Source organism: Erythrolamprus reginae, chromosome 4, assembly GCF_031021105.1.
Source record: "Erythrolamprus reginae isolate rEryReg1 chromosome 4, rEryReg1.hap1, whole genome shotgun sequence".
Taxonomy (NCBI): Eukaryota; Metazoa; Chordata; class Lepidosauria; order Squamata; family Dipsadidae; genus Erythrolamprus; species Erythrolamprus reginae.
In genome coordinates, this window is record NC_091953.1 from 70859256 (window position 1) to 70877113 (window position 17858).

At 45.9% G+C, this 17858-nt stretch overlaps 1 protein-coding gene across 1 annotated transcript in view; it reads left to right on the plus strand.

The window, feature by feature from the left end:
• CFAP47 (cilia and flagella associated protein 47) overlaps positions 1–17858 on the plus strand; it is a 1022460-nt gene that overhangs the window by 132680 nt on the left and 871922 nt on the right. The window contains exons 17-20 of the mRNA XM_070750589.1: positions 1160–1282; positions 1411–1542; positions 2230–2307; positions 6683–6821. Of these exons, the coding sequence (XP_070606690.1) occupies positions 1160–1282; positions 1411–1542; positions 2230–2307; positions 6683–6821 (472 nt within the window). The remainder of the gene's footprint in view (positions 1–1159; positions 1283–1410; positions 1543–2229; positions 2308–6682; positions 6822–17858) is intronic.

The window sequence follows — 17858 nt, forward strand, 5'->3', positions numbered from 1 at the left end:
TGTCTGAATCCAGTGAGGATAATAAGGATGATGAATTACTCCCTAATGGGCTGTCTGCCATGAACCCCTCTGAGGATTCCATTTCACAGTCACTCCCTGCTTCCGACGCTTCGCTGTCTGCAGCAGTCGGCAGTAAAACTGGCCTCTGACACTGGGAGGATTCACCCACCTCCACCTCCACAGTCCTTGGGGCAGGAGCTGGCCCAGAGCCAACCACAACAGGATTTATTTAATGTTTTTATATATACAGTGATCCCCCGATCATTGCGAGGGTTCCGTTCCAGGACCCCTAGCAATGATCGGGTTTTAGCGAAGTAGCGCTGCGGAAGTAAAAACACCATCTGCGCATGCGCAGATGGTGTTTTTACTTCCGCCGCAGCAGCGAGGAGCCGAAGATTGGGGTTTCCCCGCCGCCCACGCAAACTCCTCGCTGCTGCCGTGCCCGCCGCTTGTCCGCCGCCTGCCTGCCCACGCGCCCGCCCTTCACCCGGCCACCCGCCGTTCGCTTCGCTGCTTGCCCGGCCACCCGGGTTCGTTTGGCTTCGGGACATGCCGGCGGCGACGTTTTAAAACAGCCGCGCGGCTTCCAAACTGAGTCCCGAAGTCAAAGGCGAACTTCGGCGTTTGGCTTCGGGACTCAGTTGGGAAGCCGCGCGGCTGTTTTAAAACGTCACCGCCGGCATGTCCCGAAGCCAAACGAACCCGGGTGGCCGGGCGAGCAGCGAAGCGAACGGCGGGTGGCCGGGCGAGCGGCGGGCAAGCCGGGTGAACGGCGGGCGAGCGGGTGCTGGGGGGGCTTCTCGCCCTCCCGCCAGCAAGAGGAGACCCAGGGAAGCCGCCCAGCAGCTGATCTGCCCGGCGCCATCTACGCATGCGTGCCCATAGAAAAAAGGGCGCGCATGCGCAGATGGTGTTTTTACTTCCGGGTTGCAAAATCGCCATATAGCCATTTCGCAATGACCGGGGTCGCAATACCCGGGGGATCACTGTAATGCAATGAAGATATAATTCTGTTTTATTATAATTATAATTTCTAAAAAAGAAAACAGTTTTTAATGTGTATTCACATTATCACCTAGCTTCTGTGAATTGAAAGAAAATCTGTCTACAGATAAATGATCATTTGATACAATTCATTTTTCTTTTTGCCCAATATTAGCTTGGCCCTACCAGTGTTCAGTTTAAGGAGCAACGGATTACCTTTAATAATGCTCCTCTTCATTTAACCACTTACAGAACAGCTATTCTTCAAAATTTGGGACATAACCATGCATATTTCCAGGTAAGATATATTCCCAACAGACTTTGGAGTGTGTACAATGTAGTTTACAATGGATGTTTGGTAGAAGAATACTTCTAAGATAGTGGGGAAAATGACTTTTATGATACTGTACTTGCTTTTATTGACAGGTCCTTGATGTCAATCCAATTCCTGGAATGATTATAACTCCTTTTCAGGGTGTAATTCCTGTGGGAGGCTGCACTGAAATTAAAATTTATTTCCGACCCAATGCATTAATGAAATTTGACAGCAGAGTAGAGGTATTAGAACTGTTGTTCAAAAGCTTTTATTAATTTGGATAATAAATATTGTTTTCAAAATGCATGCATATTTTAATGTTTTACTCTGTGAAACCTATGATTAATCATGATTAGCTCAGTTTCTGTAACAACATAAAATGTATATTAATATTCTGTTTTCTAAAGGGATAAACTGGCAGCAGTAATATTGATAGATTTTTGCTTCTGTGAGATTCATCTGAAACTTCTCACACTACAGTGGAACTTAGTATTCAACCACTTTAAAACATGTTGAATTTGTTGAGAAAATGTTCCAGTACTCATGGATTCTTTGGTATTCAGCATTCTGTAAAAGGAAGAAGGGGATGGCCATAGAAGTTAGGCAGTAAGTTGGCCATCCTGGAAAGGCCATTGACATAGGAAAAGGGATAGTAAGTTTTTCTGGCCAAAACAAAGGGTCACATGGCAAGTCACCTGGTTTATTTGGCACTCATAGTTTTTAGTATCTATTGTGCCTCCCAGAACCAAATAATGCTGAGTACTGAAGTACCAGTATCATTGCAAAGATTTGAGCATAGAAAGAGAACTGAATACTACAAAGTTGCCAATAAGAATCTCAACAGGAAATGCAAAGAACAAGTAAATAAAGTGGAAATGAAACTGAAAATAAGAAATTAGGAAATCATTTTTGCCCTCCTCATTATTTAGGTAGAAATACGCAATGCAAAATCGTTGGAACTTAGGATTGGTGGATCAGTAGAGGTTCCTGATATACACATCAGTATGGTAAATATGCAACATTTTGTGCAACTTTTAGGTTCTAATATTTGTAGTATTAAATATTATGCATTTATTCATAGGGAAGTCCCATTCATTTTAATGAAAGGTATGATAAAATTTAAAATGCTTTGTATTGCAGAAGGATCTGTATGTATAGACATGTCCTCAATTTCAAATACGTTTCCCTGAGATAATGTCATTAAAGAAATCAATATTTTTGGTCTCTCTCAGTAAACCAGAAAATTGTATTATGAAATGTAAAGTAACTCTACTAAATAATAACACATCCCTTTCACAAAAATAAGAAAATAGTAGTTGATAGCTCCACTAAGACTTAATTGTTCACATTCTGTTTCTAGAATGTCTATTAGGTCCTGATCATGTTTAAGATTGTTATTTCTTAGCTCATGTTAAACTATTCTTTAAGATAATAACACATCTTTATCATGATCCTTATAGTGATGTAAATTCTTTGAAAAAGTTTTTTGTAATATGCAGGAGGTATATTGTGGATTAATTACATATTAATAGAGTTGGAAGGGACCTTATAGGTCAGTGATGGCGAGCCTATGGCACAGGTGCTACAGATGGCACACTGAACCATATCTGCTGGCACATGAGCCGTTGCCCTAGCTCATCTCTAGGATGCCTGTGCACACGAGCCACCTGGTTTTTGGCTCACACAGTCTCTGAGAGGGCATTTTTGGCTTCTGGAGGGCCTCCAGAGGGATGGGGGAGAGCATTTTTGCCCTCCCCAGGCTCCAGGGAATCCACTAGAGCCTGGGAAGGGTGAATAACAGGCCTACTGGGCCCACAAGAAGTTGGGAAATGGGCTGTTTCTGGCCTCCAGAGGGCCTCCAGGGGGCAGAGGAGGCAATTTTCGCCCTCCAGGCATTGAATTATGGGTATGGGCACTTGCGCAGGCACAGTAATTTGTGGGCATGCACTTTTGGCACCCGAGGGAAAAAAGGTTTGCCATCACTATTATAGGTCATCTAGTCCAATCTCCCGCTCCGCTCACCCTACACCATTTCTGACAAATAGCAGTCCAATCTCTTTTTGAAAGTTTCAAGTGATAAAGCTCCCACAACTTCCAAAGACAAGCTATTCCATTGATTGTTCTCACTGTCAGAAAGTTCCACCTTGTTAAGGTTGAATCTCTCCTTGGTCAGTTTCCATCTATTATTCCTTGGCCTTCAAGTGCTTTGGAAAATAGCTTGACCCCTCTATGTAGCAGCCCTTCAAATATTGGAACACTGCTATCATGTCTCTCCTGGTCCTTCTCTTCACTAGACTAGCCACACCCAGTTCATGTAACCATTCTTCATATGTTTTAGTCTCCAGTCCCTAATCATCCTGGTTACTCTCCTCTGCACTTTTTCTAGACTCTCAACATCTTTTTTGTATTGTGGTGACCATAACTGCATGCAGTACTTTAGGTGTGGTCTTACTAGGGTTTTATTAACGTGGTATTAGTACTACTTTGATATTGATTGTATCCCTCTGTTAATGCAATTTAGGATTGAACTGACTTTTTTGGCTACCATTGCACACTACTGGCTCATATTTAGCTGGTTGTCCACTAAGACGCCAAGATCCCTTTCACAGTCACTGCTATTAAGCTTGGTTTCATCCAGTTTATATGTGTAATTTTAGTTTTTCTTACCTAAGTGTAGGACTTTACCTTTTTCTACATTGAATATCATTTTGTTAGATAGGATCTAGTGCTCAAGTCTGTCAAGATCCTTCTGGATCTTGAGCCTATCTATGGTGTTAGCTATTGCTGCCAGCTTAGTGTTGTCTGCAAATTTGGTAAATTCTCCTTCTAATCCCTCATCTAAGTCATTTATGAAGATATTGCAGAATACTGAGCCTAAGATGGAACTTTGTGGTACCCCACTGCTTACTTCTCTCCATGTAGACTTAGACCCATTAAGGACTACTCATTAAATACGGTTTATCGGTCAGTTGCAAATCCATCTGGTGGTGAAGCTATTTATCCCACTTTTTTTCTACTTTACAAAGAAATAGGTTATTTTGTTGAATGCCTTGCTGAAGTCTTAAGTATATTATGTCCACAAGTAGTTCCCCAGTTTCAGGATTTTCTCAGGATTTTTGAAAATCCTGAATGTGGTTCAATAGTTCTGAGATGACCTCTGCCAGCTCCTTTAGAACTCTGGATGTAATTCGTCAGGTCCTGAAGATTTATATTCATCAAAATCAGAGATGTGCTCTCTCATTATTATTATTATTATTATTATTATTATTATTATTATTATTATTATTATTATTATTATTATTTGCTTATTTTAACTTTTAGTCTGTTTTTTATCGATACAAAGAATGAGTTGAGCAGCTTTTTTTTTCTCTGTTATCTGTTACTTCCTTGCCATCTTCTCTCTTTAGTGGACCATCTGTTTCCTTAATTTTTTTTTGGGTTATATGTTGGAAGAAACTTTTTTTATTTGACTTTTATTGCAAGTCTTTCTTCATTCTGAGCCCTTGCTTTTCAGACATTGTCGTTGCAGATTTTGGCTATCTGCTGATATTTTGCCTTAGTTGTATGTCTCTCTTTCCATTTTTTTTTAACATGTCCTTTTATCTTTCAATTTGTCAGAGATATCTTTGTGCAGCCATGTTGGTTTATTCTTGGATTTCTTGTTTTTCTTTCTCAACAGTATTGTGCTGGTCTTGGGTTTTTTGATCATATTTTTCAGAGTTGCCCAAGTTTCTTGAGTTGTTTTCCCCTTTAGGATTTTTATCCAAGGGATATTTCCCAAGTTCTCTCTGAGTTTATAAAAATCAGCTCTTTTAAAATCTAAGACTGTGATATCATTATGTTTTATTCCTTGTGGTTGTGTTATGTTGAATTCTGGTATGACATGGTCACTCTCACCCAAGGCTCCTGCTATTTCAACTCCCCCTATTACTTCTTCTCTGTTTGTAATTATTAAGTACAGTATGGTTGCCCTTCTAGTTCCCTCCTCTATCTTTTGGACAACAAAGTTGTCAGCTAGGTTGTTTAGGAACCTATTTGATTTCTCACTTGGTGTAGGATTGATATCAGGGTAATTGAAGTCCCCCACTATTATTGTAGTGTGTTTCCTACATATGTTTGTTAGTTGGAAGCACCTGTCTTCAAATTATTAAAGCAAATTCATCATCTTTCATATTTATTTGACTTTTTCATAAGCTATCCTATAATGCCACATATTCACAATAATATTTACTGCTATATCTTTATATGTATGAAGACTAGTGTTGGGCGAACCGAACTTGCATAGTTTGGGTCCGTGCAGAACTTTGCGGTGTTCGGCATACTGAATCCGAACCCGAACTTTTAAAAAAGTCCGCATTCAGGTTCGGCGTTTGCTCGAACACCGCGGTGGGCGGGAGGTGGAGGTAGGGTGGGAGGTGGAGGTAGGGAGGGCTCTGACTCGGCGAAGCTGGCTGAGGAACTCTGGGAGTTGAAGTCCACAAAATCTTAAAGTGAGGTTGGCTGGCTGAGGAACTCTGGGAATTGAAGTCCACCCCGGTGCTCTTTGGAAAGGGGGGGGGGGGTGGCAGGCAGAGGGGAATTCCCCCCACTCTCCCAGCCTCTGCGCCGCCACCCGGCTGTCATCTTCTAAGAAGAGGAAGAGAAGCCAGGCGCTCGTGGCGGCGGAGGAAGGTGAACACTGGGGAGCACAGGGGGAGAGCCACACCACCTCCAAGCCCAAAATTTACCCGCCTCGGGAATAGCGCTGCAAGCAAAAGGAGGCGGGGAATCCCATTTGCTTGCCACCCAGGATGGGATTCCAGGGGCAGGGCTTTGATGTCATGGAGACTCCTTCCTGGCCGGGGCCGAAACAGGAGAGTTGAGGAAATAAAGCCACGGGCCAGGAGGGAATCTCCGTGACGTCAAAGTCCCGCCCCCAGAATCCCAGCCTGGGCGGCAAGCAAATGGCATTCCCCACCTCCTTTTGCTTGCAGCACCATTCCCGAGGCGGAGAAATTTTGGGCTCGGAGGCGGTGTGGCTCTCCCCCCCATTGCGCCCATTGCCCAGGGCAGCCTGCAGCCGCCTGTCTCTTTTTATTTTTTATGGAAAAGGTGCGGCTGCAGCATCTGAGCCTTTTCTGTAAGAAATAAAAGGAGACAGGCGGCCACGGGCAGCTTTGGCGGAAGACGGGAGGGCGGGGCCAGAAGTGTTGGGGTTCGGGTTCGGCGAACTTACCCGAACTCCGCCGCCAAGTTTGGCTGAACTCACCGAACACGAACTTCAATGGGTTCACCCAACACTAATGAAGACATCTCTAGAGCATCCTCAATAGAATTGTTTGTAGTTTTGTTTCTTACCATTATCTTGGTCACTCAAATGATTATTTGCTACTCTCTTTAAAGTGCTCTTTTATCTTTCCGGGTGTTTATGTGGATTCAACTCAAAAAATTCCATTTTCTATTGAGAACAAAGGAAAGTCATTTGCTAAAATGACAATAGATTTGTCTGAACATGATGACTTTACTCTACATTTTCAGCCAGGTATTTCTTAATTTAAAATTGTTATTGTCTAGAAAAATCTGTTTAGTGTTTTTAAAGGAAAGCCTGCTTTGTTTATCTTAAAATCTAATTTTTAAAAATAATTTAAAGATGTTTTACTAATAAAGGAGAATATTTGTAGCTCATGATTGAAATGAGGGGTCCTTGGTGCTTTCTGAGCTTGCTTGCTTTCTTGCAGATGTTTCATTACCGTAATTAGGTAACATCATCAGTGCTAACAAGGAGTACTGTTTGCTGCCAGTTTACATTCTGGTGTTTTGCCTGTCTGTGTGGATGGGGGTGGTCTTAGGGATTCTTTGGTTGGGCTATTTACTAATGGGTCTTTGGCAGTTTCTTGATTGAGGCATTGCTTACTTGATTGATGGTCTGAAGTTGACCTTGGAGTTAATCAAGCATAAAAAATACAAAATCAACAATCTAAAATCCTATGCTAAAAACTACATTTAAGAATCCAAATAATTAAAACCTACTCTTAAAACCCAAAACATATAAATCATTCAACCAACATTCGTCTCAGCAAAACCATAGTGTTCACCCGGAGCAGGTATCAATGCTCAACGACCCCTGGCCTGCTGGCAAAGATGCGTTTTTAAAACCTTACAAAAGGCCAGGTGGGTGGGGGCAATATAGATCTCTGGAGGGAGTTGATTCCAAAGGATTGGAGCCACCACAGAGAAGGCCCTTCCCCTAGGCCCCACCAGGTGACGTTGCTTGGTTGATGGGACCTGGAAAAGGTCAAGTCTGTGGGATCTGACCAGCCATTGGGATACATGAGGCAGGAGACGGTCTGGTCCTAAGCCATGTAGGGCTTTATAGGTAATCCCAACACTTCAAATTGCATTCAGAGGCCAATTGATAGCCAATGCAGCTCATGGAATGATGGTGATATATCGATATATTCAGTAGGCTGCTCGTGTGGTTGTGTTTTGGACTAGCTGCAGTCTCAGAATGTTCTTTAACAGTAGCCCCATGTAGAGAGCATTGCAGAAATCGAACTGGGAGGTGATGAAGGCATGAATAACTGTGAGAAGAGACTCCCTGTCCAGATAGGGCGGCAACTGGTGCACCAGGCGGACCTGTGCAAACGTCCCCCTCCCCACAGCTAAGAGATGATGTTCTAATCTCAGCTGTGGGTCAAGGAGGACTCCCAAGTTGCAGACCCTCTCTGAGGGGGTCAAAAGTTCCCCCCCAAGGTGATGGATATGAGTGCCAATTACTGGTGAAGAAGTGCTGGAGTCTTTTTCTCTTGGGATGGTTGATTGCCCCCTTTGTATGGTCTACAGCAGGGGTTAGGAACATTGGCTTTTCAATGACATGTGGACTTCAACTCCCAGAATTCCTGAACTAACATGATTGGCTCAGGAATTCTGGGAGTTGAAGTACACAAGTCATAGAAAAGCCAACATTCCCTATCCCTGGTCTACAGTATAGATGTTGTACATGCCTATGTGTCTGATGATAGCTGATTTGTCAGATTATTAGGCTTCTACAAATTCCCTGTCATTTTTGGATTCCCTGGCATTTGGCCTCATCTAGGATTATCATATTTTCCCAATCAAAACTATGGTTAAATCTGTCTATATGTTGGGAAATTAAAGATTTTTTTTGTCATGCCTCTGACTGCCAGTTGGTATTCATGGATGTGTTCTGCCAGTCTTCTTCCTGTTTGTCCTACATAGTGGTCTGTGCAGTTCTTACATTGTATATTGTAGATGACTCCTGCTTTTTCTTCTTGGTTTGCTAGGTATTTTGCTTGGGATGTTTAGCTTGTGTGCTACCCAGATTCCCAGGGCAGGATTCCTAATTCTTTTTCCCGCTCTGTAGGCGTAGTTTATTTTGTGGGTATGGCTTGCTGTCATTTGACTGGGTGGGAGTGCCTTGCCAGTCATGTGATCAGGTGGGAGTGGCTTGCTGGTCATGCTACTGGGTAGGTATGGCCAACTCAATGTCATTCACGTCACCTCTCCCTTCTCAGCAACTCCTTGACACACTCAGCCTCAAGGTATCTGTAGATCTGTAAAAATGTTGTTTACTTTTTTTCAACTTTATTATCTACAGATGTACAGTGGTACCTCAAGATACGAATCCCTCGTCTTACGAACAACTCGTGATACGAACCCGGGCTTCAGAAAAATTTTGCCTCTTCTTACGAACTTTTTTCGAGTTACGAACCGGCGTTCGGAGACTGCTGGGAAGCCGCGCGGCTGTTTTAAAAGGTGACAGCCGGGCGGCGGGGCTTCCCAGCAGCCTCCCGAACGCCGGTTCGCAACTCGAAAAAAGTTCATAAGAAGAGGCAAAAATTTTCTGAACCCCGGGTTCGGTTCGGGAGGTTGCTGGGAAGCCCCCCAGCCCGGCTGTCACCTTTTAAAACAGCCGTGCGGCTTCCCAGCAGTCTCCAAACGCCGAACGCGGAAGTTCGGGTTTGGCGTTCGGCTTCGGGAAGCTGCTGGGAAGCCGCCCGGCTGTTTTAAAAGGTCACAGCCGGGCTGGGGGGCTTCCCAGCAACCTCCCGAACCCCGAACTTTTGCCGAACTTCCGGGTTTGGGGTTCGGGAGGTTGCTGGGAAGCCCCCCAGCGCGGCTGTCACCTTTTAAAATAGCTGCGTGGCTTCCCAGCAGTCTCCGAACGCCGAACACGGAAGTTCGGGTTTGGCGTTCGGCTTCGGGAAGCTGCTGGGAAGCCGCCCGGCTGTTTTAAAAGGTCACAGCTGGGCTGGGGGGCTTCCCAGCAACCTCCCGAACCCCGAACCCGGAAGTTCGGCAAAAGTTCGGGGTTCGGGAGGTTGCTGGGAAGCCCCCCAGCCCGGCTGTGACCTTTTAAAACAGCCGGGCGGCTTCCCAGCAGCTTCCCAAAGCCGAACCCCAAACCCGAACTTCCTTGTTCGGCGTTTGGAGACTGCTGGGAAGCCCCGCCGCATGGCTGTCACCTTTTAAAACAGCCTGGGGGCTTCTCGGTGGCCTCCCGAACGCCAAACCCGGAAGTTCGGGTTTGGCGTTCGGCGTTCGGGAGGTCGCTGAGAAGCCCCCAGGCTGTTTAAAAGGTGACAGCCGGGCGGCAGCGGTTTTTTTGCGGTTGTTTTTTTTTGGTTGCACGGATTAATTGACTTTACATTGTTTCCTATGGGAAACAATGTTTCGTCTTACGAATCTTTCGTCTTACGAACCTCCCCCTGGAACCAATTAGGTTCGTAAGACGAGGTTTGACTGTACTTTCATGGACCACTGAAAGAAGGAAATGGCTCACATGCTTTGCCCAAGAGTGTGATAGACCAGGAGTTTCCAAACTTGTGGAACTCAGGGACTAACAAATTCATAATTTTAAATCCCACGGACCACTTATTATGGGGGCGGGGGCCTCAGCCACCTTTCAGCCTACCTGTCTACTTCTTTGAGGCCTCTGGGTGGGAGGCCCAAGAGAAAGTACCTGTTTCAAACACACAGCCTTTGTGTGTATTTCCACTTTTGTATTTTTTCTCTCAAGAAGCTTGGTCAATCTGAAGGAAAACAAAGAAAGGCAAACTGACAGTGATTGCTGTATTGGTGGAAAAGTCAGTCCCATATTCCAGAGCTGTAGCTGAAGTCCCTCCCCTCCCCCTTTCCTTTTCTTTCCATTCTTTCCTTTTCCCCTCTTAAATTCCTTTCCTCCTCTCCCTCCCCCTTCCCTTCCCTTTCCTCCCCTCCCCTCCCCCTTTCCTTTCATTTCTTTTCCCTTGTTCCATTCCTTTCCTTTCCTCCCCTCCCTTCCCCCTTCCCTTAACTTTCCTTTTCTCCTTTCATTTCTTTTTTCTCCCCTCCCCCTTTCATTTCTTTTCTTTTCCCCTGTTCCATTTCTTTTATTTCCTCCCCTCCTCTCCTTCTCTTCTTTCCCCTTCCCTTAACTTTCCTTTCCTCCCCTCCCCTTTTCGTTTCCTTTCCTCCTCTCCTTTCCTCCTCTTCCTTTCCTTTCCCACAATGGAATCAACTCACCTAAAATGCTGCCTACACTAAGTATAATGCACCTGCTAAAAACAAAACAATATGTGAACCTTTTAACTTCTTTTTTGAAAAATGATTATTTCATTCATGAATAAATTAACTAGGGAAATTGGATAGTATTGCTATCACTACCAGGGCAAAGCAGATGGCATCACTCTCATCTATTATTATTACACCACTGTTAGTGGTCATTCTTATTATCTGTGATTCATTTCCTTCTCATTCTTTGCCTTTCCTCACCTCCCTCCCATGAAGATTGCCAGATTGCCCTTTGTCTTCCCCTCCCCCCTCTCAGTCTTTTGAAGACATTGGCTGAGGATAGGAGGATTCAAATGATCCTGCAAAGTTGCTGGGCTGCCCTCTATCTCCCCCTCCCCAGAGCCTTTAGGAGAACTCTGACTGGGGACAGGGGGGATTGGGGGCTCTAACCTACCTCACTGCCAGTTCGCTTCCTCATGCACCACATGGCAAAAAAACCAAAGCCAAAAAACAGATGGTGAACTTAAGTACAGTGCCAGCTTCTGTGCATGCTCGGAAGGATATTTTTAAAATTTTAAAAATAACATGGCGGTGCCCAAGGACTGGCAACCGACCATCACATCTTTGTGACATCACCATCTGGCCACTACCGGTGCATCTGCACCAGGCGCACCGGTAGCAACCCACTACTGCAGATGCCAGGGAGGGGGGGCAGGGAGGGGGGAGGGAGGGGGGGCAGATCCCCCTGACTCCCCCCTACCTGCGCCAGCTCACACAGGGATCTCTGCAGGTCCTGTAAAAAGATGGCATTCCCCTTTTCTGACAGGGGAACGCCGTTGGCACGATAAAGCCATGGCTGATCAATTGTAATAGTGGGATGGGAAATGAGTACCCCACCCAACTCTCTAACCAACTTGCCAATGGCCTTATTGACCTTACGCCTGACCCTATGAATGGCCCTCGGGGAGATGGCATCCCTCCAAAAAATCCGGGGAAGGATTTCAGACCAGACCACTTGCGTGGCCGGCCAAGCAAGATGAAGAGCCTGCAGGTCCTTGCGGGCCTGACAGATCACTGCCAGGCCACCCAGAACACAAAGGCCATTGCCCCCAAGGTGCAAGACCAACCACCTGGGTGCCACCATGCTGTGGCGCCCGCCCAGGAGCAAAGAGAGGAGCCCCTCCCACCGCAGGCCTCTTCATCCGAGCCAGGTGATGTTGACCCAACGGCTTGAGGATAGCTGGGTCCCCACGGTGGACCTTGCTGCAGAGTGGCCAGCCCAAAACATCACACTGTGGCCGCACAGCAACGCCGTCAGTTTCTCCACATGAGGGCTATCCAAAAGAGGGCAGAGAAAGGTTAACGCACATGGAGGCCTGATTATCAGAACCAGCAGGCCGAACATAAGTTAGATAGGCCACCGACCTCCAGCGACCAATCTCCCAGATTCGAGAACCTGGGAAGCCAGCAACTGCTGCACTGGTGGCAGCCCATATATGGAACAAGTGCGTCCCATACCAGGCAGGGTCAAGGCCAGTCGCAACTAACGCCCTGGTCATAATCGCCCAAAATTGATACTGAGTGAGCAGAGAGCTATCCTGATGGCTAAAAGGATACCCTTGTCCCGTTCCTCGCAGATTACAATACAAGGAAAGGGCAGCCACTGGACAGACAGCCGTGTCAGCGGCTGCTGCTAAGATTATCTGAGACCCCCTTCCTAATTGGTCTGTTTTGGACTGCCTAACCAGAAGAGAGACACTGGTGCCTTCGAACCGAAGGTCCGCAAACTGTAAGGCCCGCAGTGACCTGTCTCCACGAGAGGAGGCTAAAGCCTCACTAACCCGTAAGGCCCCAAAAAACCACACTAGCCACTGCCTGAAAAAGGTGGGCTTCATAGACAGAGGCACACAGCTCAATCCAAATTCTGTTAATGTTGGAGAGCTGTTGTAAAGTCAGTGCCTGTCTACAGTCTACTGAGGGCCCGGGTTGCTCTCTGACCCACCCTTCTAGCATTTTTTGTATACGAAAATCCCCGGATGAATCAGAAAACCCATGGGTCTTGGAGAGAAACGCCAAGCCCGCAAGCCTACTCCTAATAGTTTTGACCGATAGACTGCGCTGCTTAAGCAGGACACAGAATTCTATCAGGTGATCGACAGGGATGGGCCAGTTGTGTAAATAGCCGTTAGACTGGCGAAATTCCCAAAACTCCTTATCTGAGTTTTGGTATGGCCTCTGTGTACTGGGCACTAGTGAGAGGCATCATGGCCATGTCTGTCTCGATCCTCCACTGCTCTGGAGCCCGCCTAGGCTCCACAAATGGCGAGGGAAAGCCTCTGTTGCCGCGCAAGCCCCCGGTGCCAGCATTCGGAACCTGGACAACTGACCACGGGACAAGGCATCAGCCATCTCGTTTTCAAGCCCAGGGACATGAGAGGCCAAAAAACAACTCATTTAAGGACAAAGACCTGCGCACGAAACGGCGATCAAGCCGCATAACCCTGTCATTCTTAGAAGATAGAGCATTCACAACATGGACAACAGCAAGGTTGTCACACCAGAAATGTACAGTCTTGTCCCAAAATTGTTCCCCCCAGTACTCTAAAGCCACCACTAGGGGGAAGAATTCTAAAAATGTCAAATCCTTAACAATAGAAGAGGCCCTCAACTCAGGAGGCCACATGGAATAGCACCACTGGTCTCCCAAAATCACTCCGAACACACGAGTCTCTGCGGCATCCGAACACAATTGCAACTCAGTTTCCAAAAGAAGCTCCTGCCTCCAGAAGGAGAGACCATTAAAGTCATTCCTGACCCCAGCATGCAGACACGTCCAATGATGGGGCAAGCGAAGCCCCTTCATTGCTGTATATAAACAACGCGAAAAGGCCCTGCTGGAGGTCACCACCCAGCAGGCAAAATTAAGCAACCCAGCCAACTCCTGGAGTTGGTGAAGGGTGACTTTACGGCTCACTAAAACCTGGTCTATTCTACCTTGGATCTTAAGACGCTTCTCTAATGGCAATCTACAAGATTGTGCAACAGAATCTAATTCGATACCTAGGAAGGTAATCCTGGTGGCAGGGCCTTCGGTCTTTTCAGGGGCCAAAGGAACCCCCAAGTGAGCGCAAAGGGCTCCAAATACCGACATCAGAGCCAAACACTGCTTGGAATGCGCCAGCCCGGCCATCAAGAAATCATCAAGGTAGTGAATTACCGAACCTGACCTGGATTGGCTCTGAGAGCCCACTCCAGAAAGGTACTAAAGCTCTTGAACAGGGAGCAAGATACCGATCAGGCCATAGGCAATGCTTGGTCCACATAATAGCCACTCTCAAAGTGGAAACCCAGGAGGTCAAAATCATCCGGGTGTATGGGCAGACTTGATGTCGCATTTGCCCATCAAGGCTCCCACACCACACTTCCTAACCATTGCAACTGCCGCGTCAAAAGACGCGTAGTGGACCGAACAAAGCTCGTCAGGAATGTAATCATTCACTGACTCCCCTTTGGGGAAGGACAAGTGGTGAATCAACCGAAATTCACCACAGGCCTTCTTGGGGACCACCCCCAAAGGTGAAACCCAGAGGGCAAGCAAAGGTGGGCAAGCAAAAGGGCCCAAAACCCTGCCCTCGGCCACCTCCTTCTGGATCTTGGATCTAACAATATTCTCATATCCAACCACCGACTTAAGGTTGCTGGACATGAAGGCCCTCCTAGGTCCAAAATAGGGTATCCGAAACTCATCCCGGAAACCCTGCAGAATCGCAGCCGTGCTTCTGCGTGGGTGGTAATCCCTCAACATAGCTTCTACCACTTCAAGCCTAACTGGACTGGGGCCCTTTCCCCCCAGGAGAAGGCTGACGTTCTGACGGTCCAGACCTGTCCTTCCCATTCTTGGGGCCCTTGGGCTTAGGGCAAGCGTGGGTGGCGTCGGAGCCCCCACAATTCCCACATGCATGTCTAAACCTGCATGAGGGGCAAAAACAAGTCTCCCTGGCTGCAAAATCATGACACTGGGGAGCGACCCTCGCCCCCGCCCCAAACCCAGTACGTACTGCTGGAGTTGCAACCGGCTTGGCCTTCATATAGTGGCCACTGTCAGTGCACTCGCTGCCTCCTGCCCGTGCAAGCTGTGTGGCATGGAACCACAAATCAGGGACCACTATGTCCCATGGCAAGGTGCATTCAATTGCCACACACATCCAGAAAGACTCATCATACTGCAACCATGCAGTACCCCATACTCGTAGTGAGCCTGGGTAATGAGATCAATATACTTAATCATGGAGGCAGCCCGAAAAAGCTCCCTCTCAATGACCACCAACATATAGGTCAAATAGGTGTACAGCCATAAGCTGAAGCGCCTATCCATCTTGACCTTTTTAGGCTGGTCAGTCTTCGGCTCTTCGGCTCTTCGTCTTTGTCCTTCTTAGGCACTTCACGATTAAAAAGGGAGAACAAATCCACATATTCTCCCTTCCAAATTCGCTCCCTAACAGAGGGGTGCAGGCGAAAGCCTAAGAGGGGGGAAGGCAACCCCCAAGGGATGGCAGCGGCATGAATGGAAGCCAAGGGATCTGGCGCAGTAACTGCTGCCACGGCCCTCTCACCAGCTCTGGACGGAGGGGCTGTGGGTGCCGTGGAGGCCTGGGTTACTGCGGCTGAAGCAGCTGGTGTAGCCCAAACCTGATTACAGGTAAGGGCAGGGCAAATCCTGGTATAGGCAGTGGCACTGCTCCCCAAAGCCGGGGGTATAAAACCCTGTCCAGGCAATGGGAGGGGCAGGGTGTAGTGATTCTGCATGACCATCTCACATGACACCATGGCTCCAGGTGCCCCTGAAAAAGGTCCCGCGGAGACTGCTCCCGATGCCGAAGCCAGAGATGACTCCTGCCCGGTCTGGGCCTCTGTGTTACTCGGGGGTCTACCAAGAGCTGCCAGAGCCGAAGGAGCCACTCCTCCCAGCCCATAAATGGACTGCCACCTGGCTCGTCCAGCTCGTCCAGATGCTCACCCTGGACCAGGAATGAGCAGGTAAAAGTGAATCACCCGCCAGTGGTTCCTGGGGCCTACCCACCGCCGTCCTGGCTCTATTCTGGGTCTCTTCACTAGCCAGCCGGGCCCTGACCGAGGGCCATAAAACCTTTTGCAGCTGGGCAGACGGCTCTGGGGTGAGAGGCAAGGCCTTTTGTTTTTTAAGGGCCATGCCCAAGTACCCTTATTCCCTACCTTAACTAAGTGTTAACTACCCTATAGAAAACCTCCCCTCTTGGCTTCCAGTGGTGACGCGACTGCGTTAGGAAGTGTCAGAGTAGGGCTCCGCTGGTACACTTTCCTTTTTTCCTTTGAAGTACCGCTTTTTCGGTACGATCGGGCTCGGAGGGTCTTGATTTTTGAAGGGGAGTATCTGTAGCCCACAGGGCAACACCCCATTGCCCGGGGGGGGCGCGAGGAATAAACCCCAAAACGTCATTAGAAAAGAACCGGCGCTCCGATGGCCAGCCGAAGCAGCAGCGCCCACACAGCAGGAAAACGAAGAGTGACAGAAAGTAGATCAGAGAAAACAAGATACATCATAAAATAATCGAGATTCCACAAGGATCGAGTAACCCCAGGTACTGTTTAAACTCTTAATACTAAAGGCAAAAAAGAATAGAGAAATTGGAGTGACCGCAATTGATAAAATCCAGAAAAAGACATAAGAGATTTAAATCGCATGCTGGAAAACTGTCAACACATTAATCATCCAGCTTTCCATTTTTTTTTTGTTATTCTTGTTCTTTTTGCCTTTATTTTTTCTTCTCTCCCCCTCCGTGGACTATAAGTAAATAAAATAAAGAAAGAAGATCTAGTATCTTGCAGATTTATCGAGGGGGAGACTAAATACTCATAGCAAGAAACGGAAACTAGAAAGAAGAAAGGGAAAGTATACAGGAAGCTACTGATTGCGGACGCCATTGCAACGTAATTACATCAAGAGACTGACTGGGCAGAAAACGAAAGTTATTGGAATAGCGGAAGAAAGAGAGATCGGGTTTCGGTAAAATGCGAAAAATATAGAAGTTTTTTGACAGACAAAGATATCAAGAATTTCTTTTTTTTTCTTTTTCCCTCTTTTCTCCGGATTGGATAGTTTTTTCTTTTTAATTGTTCCTCCTTCTCTCTTTGTCTCGCCATTGAAGTTTTTGTTTTTTCCGTGGACTAGTTAAAGACCGAAATATATTAAGAATTTCCTCCCCCCTCCTTTTTTCCTTCTTTTTTCCTTTTTTCCTTTTTCCTTGTTTCGCCTTTTTTGGAATATTTTTATACATACAAAAATTTTATATATAATTTTTTCATTTTGATTTTTATTTTTGTCATTCTATGAACTGGACTTTACTTATTTTACCCAGCGACTAGTTAATTTTTGGACATTGTAATATTTGCCCTTAATTTTTATTTTTGTATTGTTTTTTATTTCCCCTTTTTATTCTTTTTCCCCCCCTCTTCCACTTTCCCACTTCTATCTTTTTATTCATTCTCATTCTTCTTTTCGATTCTTTCGTTCTTCTTTCCTTTTCCTTTCCTTCTCTATTCGTTTTCCTTTTGAATACTTATTTTTTGTATTTCTGATATGAACAATTAAATATTCTCTTCCTTCCTCCCGGCTTGAATTTTAACCCCTCTAAATCTCTTCCTTTTTAGATTAAATTTGTCCTGAAATTCCTTATAAATTGTTTTTTTTTCCTGTAAAATATATTACTTATAACTATTACCTTTAGGAAAATATTATATATTATATTCATTATATTATATTTAGTAAAAAGTTACATTAGTTAAACTAGTTAGTACTGCAATAAGTAAATAGTGAAATAAGTTAAGATCGTTTATTGTATATTGATTACCTATTAATATCAATTAATTATATGCAACTGTATTAAATATCTACTCATCTAAAAGAAAACTTATAAATTCAACATTGTAGCCTATATTTCCCTTACTTTTCCTTCTTCTCTGTTCTTTTCTTTCTCTTTTCCTTATACTGAAATTGCAAGTAATTTAACGTTATAAGTAAAGATTAAAT